General features: G+C 37.9%; 1 protein-coding gene across 6 annotated transcripts in view; it reads left to right on the forward strand.

The window, feature by feature from the left end:
* ERBIN (erbb2 interacting protein) overlaps positions 1 to 15642 on the forward strand; it is a 113177-nt gene extending 97535 nt beyond the window's left edge. For 5 of the 6 annotated variants that reach the window (XM_050330041.1, XM_050330046.1, XM_050330042.1 and 2 more), the window contains 6 exons: positions 3448 to 3591; positions 4399 to 4530; positions 5625 to 5834; positions 6934 to 7026; positions 7642 to 7716; positions 12448 to 15642. In XM_050330041.1, the coding sequence (XP_050185998.1) occupies positions 3448 to 3591; positions 4399 to 4530; positions 5625 to 5834; positions 6934 to 7026; positions 7642 to 7716; positions 12448 to 12555 (762 nt within the window). In that variant the 3' untranslated portion in view covers positions 12556 to 15642. The remainder of the gene's footprint in view (positions 1 to 3447; positions 3592 to 4398; positions 4531 to 5624; positions 5835 to 6933; positions 7027 to 7641; positions 7717 to 12447) is intronic. The other variant, XM_050330045.1, reaches the window with a different exon arrangement.
* Positions 15643 to 17309: the final 1667 nt, after the last annotated feature.

The raw sequence follows: 17309 nt of genomic DNA on the forward strand, positions 1-17309 counted from the left end.
ATTCTAGGAATTTGCTAGATATTTCTTTGTTCTTTTAAAATAATGGTTTCAGTATTTCTGTGTGTTATTAAAAATTAGCTGAGTGGTGGAGGTTCTCGATCTATAAAAAGACTTCTGAAAGTTTTGAAGTCTGAAAAAAAAAATCAGTAATTTTTGCTGTAGTTTTGAGTCTACCAAAAATGATTGACAGTGGGTTTCCACCAAGTAACCAGCATTTGTAATACCTTTAACAAGCTCTAAGGGGCATACACTGATCAGTGATCCCAGTATGGGTCATTCACTTAGGAGCTGGACTCAATGATACTTGTGGGTACCTTCTAACTCAGAATATTCTGTGATTCTGTGAAACACAGAGACTAACTGAAATTATCCATCTAGTTGAATGAAGGTGAAAATGGTTCATGAGACCATTTGTAAATAGAAATCATGCATATATTAGAAGAAACAGCTGGCTTACCTGATGCAAAGCTTATTTTGTTGTGGGAGAAAAGAGCTTACTTACATGTCAAGCTGCTCTCTAGTGGTTATATCTATAAGCTGTTTGAAAGCAGGCAGGCAATTCTGCCCCACCCCCAACCTCATAAATGTAGTGCACACGTGAGTTTTAGAAACAGTAGTATCTTTCAGCATATTTTTTTTTTTGAGTGTGACATGCTAATTTTACCACCTGGTATGTTGTAGTAGTCTCCTATAATCATCTTGTTGGTTTTTATTTAGGATTTTAAACTAAAATAGTGCCTGTATAGAAGCACTAGTGTCACACTAGGATGTGGAGGAGGAATATCTTATCCATAACCTGCAATAAAAAAAATCTGCAACAGTTATCTGTAAATATCTATTACATTTCCATGCTAAGTGTACAAAAATAGTTAGTGAACCTGCCTGTCTTTCATCTTCATCTTTCATCTTCAATGAAATCCTCTGTTTTTTGTCTACTTTATGTACTATTTAAAATGCAGAGCTTTCAGAGGAGAGATCATAAAGTTAAATTCCTTCTTTCAAATTCGGAAATCAGAATAGCTGTTTTTTTCCTCAGAGTTGTCAGTGTACAGAAAAACATCTACATGTTTTAGTTTTGATACAGAATCGCAGTTTTAATCAAAGTTTTTCTTGAACACATTTTTTTACACTGAATCCCTCTCATGCAAAAATATTTTAATTGATACAGTCTCAGATTTTCTCCAAATTAATCTTACTTCAGTGTGTCAAGGACAGTAACTTCAGTGGGTCTGTGAATACATAAAATTAAGTGCCTAAGTGTTTGTAAGATCGTAACCTGAAGAATATTTTGACACTGTTAAAATTAGAGGAATGTTATCCATTCAGTAGTTGTTAGTTTTAAATTTTGACTTCAATTTTACTTGTATATTCTTTATTTTGAATGAACTACTGAACCATCAATGTGTTAGAGTGACATTTTGTGGAATTCAGAAGTCAAGCCATCACACTTTAAAAGGATTAAAATTCTTGTGCATTTCGTATGTAAACACTGAAAGTTCAGACCCTGCAAATGTTTTATGACAGTAGAATTTAAATTACATGTAATTTTCCACTCTTCAGTAGACTGAAGTGCTGTTATTTATGGAAGAGACCTAAATTCATGCCTTTTTTCCTCTTGTGACTGAGGAACAGTTTTCTAATGTTTAACCTTTTCTTTGAGATTAACTGGTATCTTGCTAAAATTCTGTCAGATGTTTTTTTTCCCCTGCTTGTGGGCTTTTACTCCAAAAGGCTTAGACCAGTAATTTTAGGCATTTCGAGAATACCTTATGCAAACTTTTTCTGACAAGTCTTAGATGGTCATTTGGAATGAAAACTGAAGAGATTTCTAAACATTTAATATCATCTCAAAGGGTAATTTATGCCCACCTTTAGCCTGCAGTTGGTGATAAGTATTGTTAAATGAGTAAGTAAACAGATAATTAAAAGGACTAATACTTAAGCTTAGCAGGTAAGTTACCAGTTAAGGCTATTCCAAGATAAGTAGAATGTAGAGTCTTGTTCCTGCAGATACTTCAATTTTATTAGTTTCTCTTCAGCAGCAAAATTTCATGGATTGTCATGACAGATTCCAGTGAGTCTTAAAATTATAACAATATTATCTAATAGAAATTCTCCTAAATAAATTCCACTATTTATTGTCTAAATTTACCTAAGTAAATATATTACGGCACTTCAATTCCCAAAATGTTCCCAAAAGAATGCTGACTATGCCATTGAAATTATTCAAGAGCCTTGGCCAATAAAAAACAAGTATTGTCAGTAAATACTGTTTTCCAAGGGAGTTTCCAAAGACTCTGGTACCAGAGCATCTGGGGAATGTGAGTATGTAGAGGCATATGACTTTGATTATTAAACCAGTTTTTTCACAAGATGAAGCTCGTATGAAAGAGCAGGTGTCTGCCTGAGGACTAGTGACTATTTTCAAAATCACATTACTATACATAGGCAAATGCCAAAATATATTTATTCATGTAATAAATGTTTGCTGTATCTTAGTCAAATTATACCTATTCTGAATATTTCTTTCTTTAACTTGGAAAAATTAGACAACTTCGAATTTGTTGAGGTTTGATGCTTTGTGGTGTATCTTTTCCTAGGATCATATTTTTTCATGGGTTTGTCACATTTTCAAGATAGGTTTGTTTCATTTATCAGGTGGAATATGGAGGAATTTTTATTTCTTCCCTTGCATAGTCTGTTTTGTTCTTACAGTTACAAAAGTCCACAGTGGCAAGATGGTAATGTCTCCTGCTTTTTTAGCTTGCCTTGACAATATTGCAAGGGTCAGTTTGCAGGATAATGAAGCTCAAAACCAAACCACTATCACTTCTGTCCTTGAGGTCATGTTACCTGTTTGACTGCCCACAGAAGCACAGGGGTGGTCTCAGTTTCCTTCAAGCCTCTTCTCCTTTAAATGAGGCTTGTTCACATTCTTGAATGAAGTATTACTGGAATTGCTGATGTTGACAGGGTGGCTATAGCAAGAAAATCCAGTCAGATCTCTATGTAAATTTTTATTTGTACTTACCAGTAGTGTATGTGGGGAGATGAGACAATATAATGACTGGTAATTAGACAGTTTTCTATAGGTGTTTTTCTTGACTGCCAACTTCCCTTCCTACAACATATTGCATATGTTGAAATTTATGGAAAACCTGAAAATTTTGATAAGCACCTTTGTTGTTTTTTTCAGACACATGAATATTTGAATTACTTTATTTACATGTAATTCTGCATGTTAATTGCTGATTGCGTGCTGATTTACAGTAAATAAAGGTAAATAGGGTCACTGAGTTGTGTTTTATACATCACAGGTGTACTGTTCTTGCATGGGTTTTATCTTGCATGACAATGGAATATGTTTGTATTACATGTATAACATGTCTTTGTGGTTTATGCATGCTGCACTAATCTCTGTGTTAAATCTGTCCCCTCTTTATTCAGAGCATGCTGTCTCGGTCCTTTAATTCCAATTATGCTGCAGTTAGCAGCTTTCACTATGGCAGCTCTAGGGATCTGCATGGCAGCCAGGGTAGTGTTGCCTTGAGTGTTGCAGACGGAAGAGGTTCTGGTGTGCACATTGTTCGAGTGAGTACCTATAGGAGGTTATTGCAATATGTAGAGGGGGAAAGAATAAACATTGAGGGGGTCCTTAAGTTCATAGAGTTATCCTTTCACATATGCCCAATGCTGAAAAAAAAAGATATAATTTATATGCTGGAATTTTTTTTTAGGCATTAAATACTTTGCCTTCACTTTATATGCCTTAAACTTACTGCAAGGCTTTTCAATTTAATGTCATGAAGTTGAGTTTTTTAACTGGCTTTTGTAGATGGCTGAACACATGTAAAATTGTCTGGTTTTCTTGTACCTTTGTGAACAAGAGATTACCATCCTGAATTTAATCTAGGTTGATAAAGGTTTGAACAAAATCTTACAATGCTTTTTCCTCCCTCAAATGAAATTCTGATTATATGAACTGTACATTAAGATACTGCGGGCATTCAAGAAAATTAATAGTAAGAAATCCCAAGAAAATGGGAGGAAATTAGTTTTTAACTCTTAGCATCATGAGTGATGTTATGGTATCCATAGTGAAAAGGATAAAGTCAGAAGAAGTTTAATCCTTGAATAAGTTAGTCCCTAGAATTTGTTGACTTTTTTCATCAGCTTACTGGTGATTAAAGACATCTCTGCAGTTGAGAGTTTTTGTAAATGTTCATCAATGTTTTTTATGGGTTTATGGAGGCTTGGCTAGTGAGATTTTCTACATAAACAATGTACTAGTTAATCAAAGAAGATGAAGAATGATAAAGCCCTTAATATATTTTATCAGAATTTTTTAATTTGAATCATATGAAGACAGCTGTCTTTACTGCTCCATTCTGCTTAAAGCATCCCCAGGCATCTACTCCAGGAGACCAATGCCAGGATGAAGTATTTGTTTCAGGACAGCAGAATTACTCATCTGCTACGCTTAGTCTCAAAGATGGTCCTTCAGACAGCATGAAGAAAATAGCTGTTCAGGTAATTATGTGCATGTCCCCATGGATAGGATATTATTTGCTATTCTTTGTATGGATGTATTTTTTATTAATAGCAGAAATTTATGTTGGGATAGCAGTTGGAACTAGGGCTTCTTTAAAATGTAATACCTAAGGTTCAAAGCTGGTATAAATGAAATAGCATCCTTTTTTTGAAGAAAAAACTTAGTTAACTATATCAAGGGAGACAGTTCTTAGTTTTCTTCAGTAGGTGCTTTGAAAGAAGAAATCTGCAGCCAAACAAGTACTTGCAAGTGGAAATTGGAATATGGCAGATGATTTCAGAAAAGCAATCTGAATCTGATTAAACTTTTTAATATTTGCACTCATACAGACAAATGAGTGACTAATTAGACTAAGAGCTTGAGGCATATGGGTAAGGAGCTGCAGAGCTGAGCAGTAACTCTGAGACTTCATTGTCACTTCCAACATCATTCCTAGTGACATAGTTTGAATGCACTGTATGTCTTGACAGTTGTGTACCTTACTGCTGCTTGGTGATGCGTTATCAAATCAGTGACATATGTTAACACAGGAATAAGATCTGTTGGAAATACTGCAATTTTGATAGTAAAATCCTGAGCTTGGATACAAACTTGCTCAGAAGGTTTTCTTGTGAAGTGGTCACCTTAGGATGCTTGGAGAGCACATAGTTTCTGTCTGGTAGCTAGGAAGGATTTTTATTTTTGTATGATCTACTGGAAATCATTACAAAATCTCTGAATTTTATGCAAGGAAATTGTAAACTATAATGATACCAACCAAGTGTCAATATTGTTAGTTGCACTGCTAGAAAATAATGTTTGGGAAAACTCAGTGAAACAAGTGCTAAAAGCAAAGGCTGTCTAGTCTGTTCTGGTAGATTAGCACTCAAAGAAAGTTTTTGTTTTTCATATTTGTTCTCAGTATGTCAGAGCTGATAACTTTGAAGAAGATGGAGTATAATTGTATGTTATCCAGAAGAATTTTACTAAAAACTAAGAACAGTCAAGTGTGAGAAGTATTGAAATAATAAAAGAGGAATTGAGGATTGCTGCTTACAAAATGTATGACACTGAGTATTCATATTTTATTCAGATGCCTTTGACAAATGGACAAATGTGCCAGCCTCAGAGACTTCAGGCAAACTACAGCCAAGTCCATCATCTCCCTCCTCAATCATCAGTAATGAGACATCCATCTAGAGAGCAATTAATTGATTATCTGATGTTGAAAGTTGCCCATCAACCTCCCTTTACCCAGTCCCAGTGTTCTCCCAGACAAAGCCATGAGTTGGCAAAGCAAGAGGTAAGAATAAAATCTAATATGATATGACATCTGTCAGTAAATGGCAGTGAATAGTTACATTGTTTTCATTTATTACACTTTCTCTGTAAATGGTGACAGAAATCACACAGGGATTTATCTCCAGCAGAAGACAATGTTATCTTAGTGCAATTCTACTCAAATCACATGTTCCTTCCCATTTTGAGAGAAATGTGGTAGATTTTTAACAGAATATACCAGAAACTTAAACTTACATCATTTTACTGAGCTAGAAATTTATTTCTCAACTATATTTATTGTTCCCTAATTCATTATTTAGCTAGTAACTGAAAAAAATACAAAGCTGTACAACTTGGAGCACTTTGCATCTGGAATGGTTCAAAATCCTGTAAATGTAGGACTGTACATTCACAAATAGAAGTCCCTAAAAAAAAAAGTGTGAGCAATCTTATGAGTGTCTGATAATTATCAGTTTTATTTATAATAGACAGAGGTAGTACATATAATAAATTCTTATACCATTTAACAGCTCTTTTATTGTGGCAACCTTCTTTCTGTATTGTGTGGGTTTTCTGAGAAAACACTGAGAACTACATTTAAATTCTTTGCTAGAATGAGAATGTCCACTTACTGTGTAAACTAAGTTTTCTAGTCAACTCTTTTAGCAAGAGAAAGAAGACAGTGTTGGTTACTTAGAACTTAGAGTGAAAGTAGGAATGATATTTGATTTTTAAAATTCAGCTAAGGTAGCAAAAAAATAGGAGGAATAGGTTCTTTCATAGGAGCATATATATTTGCTAGGGGCATTAAAATAATTTACATAATATCAAAATATATTTGAATTTAAAGCCCAAGTGAATTATGATTATTATAATAGCGATATTGGAGTAAAACTTAGGCACATGATGCTGTTGTATTGTAATCTCATTCTGCAGTAAAATAACGAGATATAATACTCTCTTGAAGTGGTGGGTTCTTTTTTTGTTTATTTGTTGGTTTGGTTTGGTTTTTTCCTTGGTAAAGCTTTTGTTCACCTGAATTCCTTCGTAATAATTTCATGATAGTAGCTTCAAATGCGTATTTTAAACCAGTTTATCTGACTGTAGTTATAACTACTTAGATTCGAGTGAGAATTGACAAGGATCCAGAACTTGGATTTAGTATATCAGGAGGAGTTGGTGGTAGAGGGAATCCATTCAGACCAGAAGATGATGTAAGTATTTTATACTAATGCTTTTTAAGAGCATTCTGATTTATAGTGTTTCTTATGTTTAGCAAAGGGAGAAAAGAAAGTATATGTATTTCTCAAACCACTAACCTCCTGGATTGGAAGGGAGAAAACTGAGGACAAATGATATGGAAATTCAAGGTTGTAAGGTTACTACAGTGGTCACATGACAGCACAGAGGATTATTCTAGCAGAGTGGTTCTTGCACAGTTCTAGTAATCACTCAACAAATTTGTGATAGGGAATTATGGAGGGTACAATTATGAATCCTATTAAGAGACCACAGCCTACAGCTGTATTTCTGGTGGTTGATAATTAATTTTGAAATATACATCTACCGTATACATTTTGACATATACATCTGCCAAATTAAGCCAAGGCAAGTCAGAACTCCTTTAAAGATAATTCTTCTGGATTTAAAATCAGAAAAGGAAGGCAGTATCAAAAGACAGTAGAATATCAAAAGACCTGTAGAATAAAATTGCATTCTCTCCTGTTTAGGGTGAAAAATTGAAAAAATGTTTTGAATTACATCTGTTTGACACTGTCCTGCTATTCATAAATAAATTGTCAAAATGTTTTCCACCTCTGTTTTTCAAGGGAATATTTGTAACGAGAGTGCAGCCAGATGGACCGGCATCTAAGTTCCTGCAGCCTGGGGATAAAATAATTCAGGTACTGTAATCACCTAATTAACTAGCCTATGTAATACACCAGTTTATTCTTAATTTGCAGCTAAGAGCAGAATGTTTAATTTTTAGTTTATCATTTTTTATACTTCTAAAAACAAAACAACAACAAAAAAAAGACAAAACGTCATTTGAGGTGGAACATGAGCACTTCATTAAGCTTTACTGTCATTCAGTTATTCATTTTGTGGTCATTCACATGCAGTGTTCTGAATAATGTGTTGTCTGAACACCAGCAGTTGTCCCTCACAGCCCCTCTCCAGAGCTGCACCTTGCTGTTAATCCCTCTCCATCCTGCAGTTCCTGCCAGACCTTGCTGCCTCTCCCCAGCTGGCAGTCTGGACATGCTGGAGCTGCCTCTCAGCTGGCTGGTCCCAGCAGGGATCTCCTGGCTGCCCGTCTGCTGCCAGCAAAGCAGGTTGGCCATTCAGGAGTCATGGCTTCTGGGCTGCAAGCTGTGTTGTTCTTTAGTCTGTGTCTCTACCTTTCAGACCTCTCCTGTATTAGATTTGTTTGAATTTGTCTAGTGAACTCATTAAGCTATTCAGGGAGGGATCAGAGAAATGAACAGTTTCTTAAGGAAATGGGCTAAGGGGACATTTAAACATTGTTGTAGCGACCCTTAAAGTTGCAAAGCTTGTTCAAAATAATTATTCACCACATTAGTGATTTGAGAATGTTGGTGGAGTCAACCCTGATGCATTTCAGTTTTCTAAAAACAGAGCGAACAAAAAACCCCAAACCAAACACCACTAGTATCTTGATGAAACTACAACATCCTGTGAACAGTTTTCTAAAGCAAAGCCAAATTGAGAACTTAGTCTAATTCTTCAGATTTTTGTTTAATGAGGAATTCATAGTTTAAAGAAGAACTAAAGATGAAGTTGCATTTTCATGCTTAGACAATTAGAGGCTGCTTCCTTTCTCATAACTAAGAGTATTTTTTTGTGTAACAGCATGTTCTTTATACCTGCGATGATATAATGACAGCTCCACTCTGTCTTGTTACCACTCAGACAATTTGTGGGGTTCTTTGCTGAGTATAATTTCTTCCAAAATGCCTTTGCTATGCTTGATTTGGCAATGTTCTCTGTAAAACATGGAATCATAGAATCATAGAATTAACTGGGTTGGAAGAGACCTCTGAGATCATCAAAGTCCAACCCTTGCTCCAACCCCACTGTGATTACTAGATCATGGCACTCAGTGCCACATCCAGCCTCGTCTTAAAAGCCTCCAGGGATGGTGAATCCACCACCTCTCTGGGCAGGCCATTCCAATGCCTGATCACTCTCTCTGTAAAGAACTTCTTTCTAATATCCAACCTAAACCTCCCCTGACAGAGCTTAAGCCCATGCCCTCTTGTCCTATTGCTGATTGCCTGGGAGAAGAGACCGACCCCCACCTGGCTACAACCTCCTCTCAGGGAGTTGTAGAGAGTGATGAGGTCACCCCTGAGCCTCCTCTTCTCCAGACTAAACAACCCCAGCTCCCTCAGCCTCTCCTCACAGGACTTGTGCTCAAGTCCCTTCACCAGCCTGGTTACTCTTCTCTGGACGTGCTCCAGCACCTCAATGTCTTTCTTGAACTGAGGGGCCCAGAGCTGAACACAATACTCAAGGTGTGGCCTCACCAGCTCTGAGTACAGGGGAAGGATCACTTCCCTGCTCCTGCTGGCCACACTGTTCTTGATGCAGGCCAGGATGCCATTGGCCTTCTTGGCCACCTGGGCACACTGCTGGCTCATGTTCAGCTTCCTGTCAATCCAAACTCCCAGATCCCTTTCCACCTGGCTGCTCTCCAGCCACTCTGTGCCCAGCCTGTAGCACTGCAGGGGGTTGTTGTGGCCAAAGTGCAGGATCCGGCACTTGGCCTTGTTGAACTTCATCCCATTGGAATCAGCCCAACTCTCCAGCCTATCCAGATCCCTCTGCAGAGCCCTCCTGCCTTTCAGCAGGTCGACACTCCCTCCCAACTTGGTGTCGTCTGCAAATTTGCTAATGATGGACTCAATCCCCTCATCTAAATCATCGATAAAGATGTTAAACAGGACTGGGCCCAGCACTGATCCCTGAGGATCACCACTAGTGACCGGCTGCCAGTTGGATGCAGCCCCGTTCACCAGCACTCTCTGGGCCCGGCCCTCCAGCCAGTTCCTAACCCAGCACAGAGTGCACCTGTCCAAGCCATGGGCTGCAGCTTTTCCAGGAGTATATTATGGGAGACAGTGTAAAAGGCTTTGCTGAAGTCCAGACAGACACATCCACAGCCTTCCCCTCATCCACCAGGCGGGTCACCTGATCATAAAAGGAGATCGGGTTGGTCAAACAGGACCTGCCCCTCCTAAACCCGTGCCGGCTGGGTCTGATCCCTTGTCCATCCTATAGGTGCTGTGTGATTGCACTCAGGATGATCTGCTCCATAACCTTGCCAGGCACTGAGGTCAGGCTGACAGGCCTGGAGTTTCCCGGGTCCTCCTTGCAGCCCTTTTTATAGATCGGCATGACATTTGCCAACTTCCAATCGTCTGGGACCTCCCTAGAGAGCCGGGACTGTTGGTAAATCATGGAGAGCAGCTTGGCAAGCTCTTCTGCCAGCTCCCTCATCACCCTAGGATGGATCCCATCTGGTCCCATGGACTTGTGTGGATCCATGTGGCTCAGTAAGTCACTGACTGTTTCCTCCTGGAATACAGGGAGGCTGTTTCCTGTCCCTGTCTACCAGCTCCAGAGGACAGTTGTCCCAAGGGCCACCTGTCCTACTGGTGAATACTGAAGCAAAGTAGGTGTTAAGTACCTCAGCCTTCTCCTCATCCCTGTTAACTATGCTTCCCCCCCAAGTCCAACAAGGAATGGAGGTTTTCCTTGCCTCTCCTTTTGTTATTAATGTATTTATAGAAGCGCTTTTTGTTATCCTTAACAGAAGTAGCCAAATTGACTTAAAATTGTGCTTTTGTCTCTCTAATTTTCTTTCTGCACGACCTACTTACACTCCTAAACTCATCCTGGGTAGCCAGCCCTATTTTCCATAGTCTGTAAGCTCTCTTTTTATCCCTGATTTCCTTCAGAATCTCCCTGTTCAACAAAGCTGGTCATCTACCTCGCTGGCTTGCCTTTTGGTACACTGGCACAGCCTGTTCCTGTGCACTCAAGTCTTCCTTCTTGAAGCACGTCCATCCCTCCTGCACCCCCTTGTTTTCAAGGGTTTTTTCCCAGGGTATGCTCTGGACCAGTCTTCTGAACAGGCCAAAATCTGCCCTCTGGAAGTCCAGTGTGGAGGTTTTATTGCTGGCCTTCCTTGTATCCCTGAGTATTGCAAACTCTATTATTTCATGGTCACTGTGCCCCAGGCGGCCTCCAACCACTACATCTCCCACCAACCCCTCTCTGTTTGTAAACAACAGGTCTAGTGGGGCCCCACCTCTGGTAGGTTCATTTATCAGCTGGAGCAGGAAATTATCCTCTATACGCTCCGGGAATCTCTTAGACTGCCTCTTCTCTGCCATATTGAGCTCCCAGCAGATATCCAGCAGGTTGAAGTCACCCACAAGAACAAGGGCTGGCGATTTTGAGATATCTGCCAGCTGCTTGTAGAATAATTCATCGCTTTCATCATCCTGGTTGGGTGGTCTATAACAGACTCCCATTAGGATGTCAGCCTTCCCCCTGATTCTGATCCAATGGGCATGCATATTACAATGCATGTCTAATCCATTTCTAATAAAAATATTCTATATGACTAGTGACTACATAATTGGCAGGTAAGACTTAAGACTAGGGCTAGGACATTCTGTACAGATGAGGATTTGGAACAGTTGTTGCCGCTTTTGCTTTCTGAACAGTCTATCTAAATCTTCCTCTGCAATCCTAAAGATTTGTAAACCACTGGTTTTATAACCAAGGATTCAGCTGGTAACAACAGCAAGTGTTCAGTGATGGGATAAGGAACTGCAGCTTTCAAAGTGGCACAGCTTAAGGCACATAGGACATTGCAAGTTCACTCTGTCACCACATAAGCAGCGCAGGGAAAAAGGTGGGATGCACAGCTGGAAGCAATAACAATTTAAACTGGATAAATGTGTCCTTCTGTCAGATTTTGCTGCCCAATCTGAACATGAACTTGTAGTAGTACTCTGAGAAGTTGAGCCATAGCTGTGTTTTCCATCTTTTTTTAAGGCCACTTAGGCCTGCCTGTGTTTGCCAAGACAAACTTGTCCAACAATAACAATGTTGTTTAGAGGGTCATAGGCACATTCAAGTTGGCGATGACCTCCAAGGGTCTCACACCCTAAAATGGCTCCCAGTGCTATTGATGTTTTTTGTTATGGGCTTCAATAGTTTTAATTTATCATAAATGCCATTTCTAATATTCTGATATTTAAAATGGGATGTGTCATTTGTACTAGGTTTAGGGGTTTTTTGGTGTGGCTGTGGTAAGACTGATAAATTAGATCTGTGATGTTAATGGTTCAAAGCTTTGTTTTCCTTTGGTAATTTGCAAAATTCTTCCAAGGCTGACACAGTAGTTCAGGTTTTTTGTAGCATACAGGTACATATTCAACTAATCTGCAAATTTGCAATGTTTTATTCTCTGCATTTCTATAGAATTTGGTTATTTTAAACCTTAAAGCTTAAATAAACTAACACAAAGTATGAGTTTTGTTTCACTAACATGGCATATGAGACTGTCATTTTGAGTTTTAAATATTTCTTTTTAGGCTAATGGCTACAGCTTCATCAATATTGATCATGGACAAGCTGTATCTTTGCTAAAGACTTTTCAGAATGCAGTGGAACTCATCATTGTACGAGAAGTTTCTTCATAAGTACGTTTGATTGTGGGGATAAGCCAACAGGATTCATTGAAGGACTTATGAGAAACAATATTTTGCCTATTTTTATACATTAAAAGAACTCTAATTATGATCAAAATTTGTACAGGAATACTGAGCTCGTGGTTAAAGAGGGAAAAACCACTGTATAGAACGTAAAAGAAATAATTTTAGAAATGCGTACGGTGAATAAACTTGTTTTTAAGCATTATAGCAATCTAAGGATCACTCCTCCAAGAACAAACCTGTGTTGTTTTTTTGTACAGATGGTAGGTTTATTTTTGGATAATTCATACACATTAGTAAACTTTGTGCAAGGCCTTGCGAAGCCTCAGTTGTAGCCAATGAACAGATGGCAGGGCTGTCTGTCCTGTAGCTGTTTATTTTTATTCACCAGATATTAATGTGTTACGCTGAACCACTTCTGTAGATATGAATGGGGATATGAAGTGTAGGCTTTGCTATGTGCACATTGTATAGATGAATGGGTAGATGGAAGGTGGTGCTGATTGGACAGAATAAAGGTCAGGTGGAATAATTATCTGCTATCTAAATCTGGAATCAGGAAAGAAGAAAAAGTGTTTAGTTCTGGAGTGTACATCTACCAATAGAAAATGCAATAAGAGCTTATGGTGTTTTTTTTAGGAAGACTATAACTACAAATTTGTGATATTATACAGGATTTGTTCTTAATGTAGTCATAAAATACTCATTTGCCACATGTGATTTATGTTTAGTTGGGTTTTCTTGCATACATAATTTTTTCAACAGTACTGTGGAAATGTGCCCAGAGATTTTTCTCTGCCATAGAAATCCTGAATTTTGTGGAAATGGTGATACTTTTATCTTTATAAACAGGACTCCATTTTAAGCGTACAGATTTTAAAAATGAAACTGAAATGGCCAGTTTTTAAGGTTGTTGCTTGTAATATATATTTAAACAAACACAAAAGCAAATGGTGCAGGAAGGATTATGAAAGACATCTTGATTTTGTTTGGCCTTTGCATTGCTTTGTTAATCGAAAAGGAAACCATACGCATGGAGCTAGGCAACCAAAGCAAGTTTGTGAAACTTTGAGCAGTGGTGGTGAATTGCTGTGGTGAAATGGAAAGCAAAGGGAGGGTGTACTTAAAACCCACCAGCTGGTAATGAGGTTTCTTAAAGGGCTGTTCCTACAGGTAACATTAAATGTGAACTAGACACTTCAGAGTCATTAAAGGGTTTCTAACTACATTAATGTAATAGTGATTTACCACAGGCTGCCTTTGTTCCTTATTACTGTATAAAATCTTCAATTATGCTTCTATTAATTTTGTTTACTAGAAACATTATCTTTCTCCTTTGTAATTGAATAGAGACTGCATAACCTGCAGTGATAATTCATACGGTTGTTATGGACCAGGGAAAAGTGCCATAGAAGACCGATAACTGTTTTTAACCAGGGCTAATGATTAGCCATCATTAGAGCAATATTAAGTTATTGCAGTTCCTTTTTAATTACATAAAAGTTGTTAGTTTGAGACAGGTATAATCGCTTTTTTCAACCCAAAAAGTAAATGCTTTTAATAAAGCTAGCAAAAACACCAGCTTCCTTTACTTTTGGAACAATGAGCTGGAAGAGAGAAAGTATACATAGCTAGTGGTAATAAACAGGCAGTACTTTTTTAATAAGTTCAATATTATTGCACTTCTTTCAAAGATGTTAACTATTGCTTATTGTACTGTGTATAGTTCTAATAATTTTAATTGAAACCCTTTAACAACTCTTTGTATATTTTAATTCTTTTTATTTGATTTTCAGTAATATTTACATAGAAAATGATTTTTGGATATATTAGTAGAAATGTGCTGTATTTTGATAAAATTCACTTATTTTCTGTGTGCTGGTAATCTTCAAAGAAAAGAATGAGAAACATAGCTATATAATGGCATGTTTCAGTGTTCTGCTTCTAAGATGTGTTTAGTTGTTGTTTAGTTTCTATTTTTTTATTGAAAATGCAAAATGTTTGCATCACATGTTCATTATTTTTAATCATGTTATTTTATCACACACTGCCTTTTAATGGGGATACATACGGACAAGTCCTAAATTACTTTGGTCTTCTACAAAACCTGTATCTTTGAGAAGGGAAAAGTCCAAAAAGCAGAACTGATTCTTTACTGATCTTGGACTGACTTTGTATACATTTTGCAGTACATTTAAATATACCACTGAGAAATTATACAGTATTGTATTTTGCTTTAATGGTAACAGAAGTTTTAAATGTTGTTGTGTCACTTAATTTTCAGGTTTATGTATCACAGGAAAATTCTACCAAAAGCTGTTTCACTGTGGTAGAACTATGTAAGTAGAGATTTATATCAAGAGGTTTAGTACTTCCTGTGAAAATACTTGGCCAAAGCTTGTCTTCCATCAGTTAGCAAATAACCGTCTAATAAAACATGAATTTTGCTGATTTTACTCAGTAAATGTTTGAGTTTTCACTGGATTGAAATGTGTTTTTGTCAATGTCAATGTGTGAAGGTAAACATGTCAAACTAAGTGATTTTACAGAAAGTGGGACAAAAATGTCTCCTGAACTAGTCCAGCCAGGATTCAGCAGGAGGAGAGACAGTATCAAAACTTTTCATTTTGAATGCATCATAAACTAAATTTTGGATAGAATAAAATCCATCAGCAGCCTAAGTTACTCAGCAAGGCAACAAGTTCATGCAAACTCAGTTAATTCTTTCTATTCCTAATAGTTCGTTAAAGAATCAGTTCAACTGATGTAATGAAAAAATGAAGTCTCTCTCCCACGTATTTATTATGTAAATATTTTTTAGTTTCTTTTTTCGACTGGAGTTAAAAAAGTGTGTATATACTTGAAAGCATTCTATGAACACAAACATAGCAATAAGCAACACACAGAATCAAACATTTATGATTATTTTGGTTTTGTTTAGAACTATTCCCTTGTCAACAGCTATGTAATGTTTCTATTGATCAGCATTTATTCAACATTCCAAATTTTTGTATATAATTAGACTGTTTCTGAGGTAACACATGGAGAATAGATAATAAACTAATGCTCTTTAAAGCTGTGTGAAATTGACTTATTTAAGTTCTAGGAAATTCTCCATAACACTGTTTTATTCTTCTACAGTGTCTGTAGATATACTCTATCAATATACATTAGTAAAGTCTTACTTGCGTTCCTGGCTCTGTGCATCTCAGTGCCCACACCTCTGTTCTAAGTGGTTTCATTGCAAGACTGGGTTATTCACAACAAAGAAAGACTTTCTGAATAATATCATTTGGTGGAATTGACCGTGGCTGGACACCAGGTTCCTGCCAAGCTGTTCTATCACTCCCCCTTCCCCAGGTGCACAGGAGAGAAAAGAAGATGGAAAGTGACTCATAGGTTGAGATTAAGGCAGTTTTATTAAAACAGAAGTAAAAGTTTGTGGACATACAGACGAAGAGAAAATAATAATTTTATTCTGTACTTCCCATCAACAAGTGATGTCTGAACACTTCTGGGAAGCAAGGCTTCAGCACACGTAGTGTTTTCTCTGGAAGGCAAATACTGCAAATATTAAGTGTCCCCCCTTCCTCCTCCTTTTCTTAGGCCTTATATTTGAGCTGACATGATATGGTCTGGAATACTCCTAGGTCATTTTGGGTCAGCTGCCCTCCTCCCAGGATCTTGCCCACCCCCAGTCTACTGATGGGGGAATGTTGGAGAGACAGTGCTGATGCTGTGCCAGCACTGCTCAGCAGTAGCCAAAATACTGGTGTGTTATCAACACCTTTTTAGCTAGCAATGCAAAGCACAGCACTATGAGGCCTGCTGTGGGGAAATGAACTCCAGATCATCCAGAGCTAATACACCCCAGTCTTGCAATGAAATCAGATAGGGCAGAGAGTGGCTTCTGTCAGATAGGGCAGAGCGAGGACTTCAGTCGCAAGCTAAATAGTTTTGACAGCAGAGAGCAGTGCTTAGGTTAGTGAGTAGGGTTAAAATTAGGAGTGTCCTGAAGAGGTGTACAAGGGTTATGGGGTAAAGAAATTGAAGAGCTAGGCGAAATTTCACAGGAGAGCTAAATTCAGCTTTACATCCCAGTCTTCTTGGAAACCACACAACAATGTAGTAACACAAATTGTTTAGTCTTTTTTCTGTGTATATGTGGATCTGGCATACCACTATCATACTTGACTTCCTACTTCTCTATGCAGAAAACTGATTTTAACTATAACAGGTTATAGCCCTGCTGACCCTGGAGTATTAGGCCCCTCCTTATGTAGGTTTTCTACATCTACTCATTACTTGGACGTTATCTCATAACTCAACAGTTTATTTTTTCATCAAGCACCTGAGAATGCTGGATCCAACTTTTATATGACTGAAGGCACTTTTTCAAAGACAAAGTGTATTTTTATTGTTGTATTTCTGTTGCGTCAGATTAAATTCAGTTATGGAATGTGTGCAGAAGATTCTATTGCAGCATCTATGAGACTACCTTGAAACGGGCTCTGCTACACCAAATGTTACCAGTGCACTATTAAGCAGGAGCCATACATGTGGTGCTGGAAGCCACCAGTTTCCAGCTGTTGCCTTCCACTGGTATTGGACTCATGGTTCTGCTAGTGACAGACTGCCCTGGTCTGCATCGTGATGGGGGTCCAGGCCTCTTGAAGCTCTAGGGTCTGAGGAGATCCTGTCTCTCCCTGAGCTGCCCAAGTTGCTGAGTTCCATAACTCCTC

The sequence above is a fragment of the Myiozetetes cayanensis genome, unplaced genomic scaffold (assembly GCF_022539395.1).
Source record: "Myiozetetes cayanensis isolate MyiCay16 unplaced genomic scaffold, myiCay2020 scf4, whole genome shotgun sequence".
NCBI lineage: Eukaryota > Metazoa > Chordata > Aves > Passeriformes > Tyrannidae > Myiozetetes > Myiozetetes cayanensis.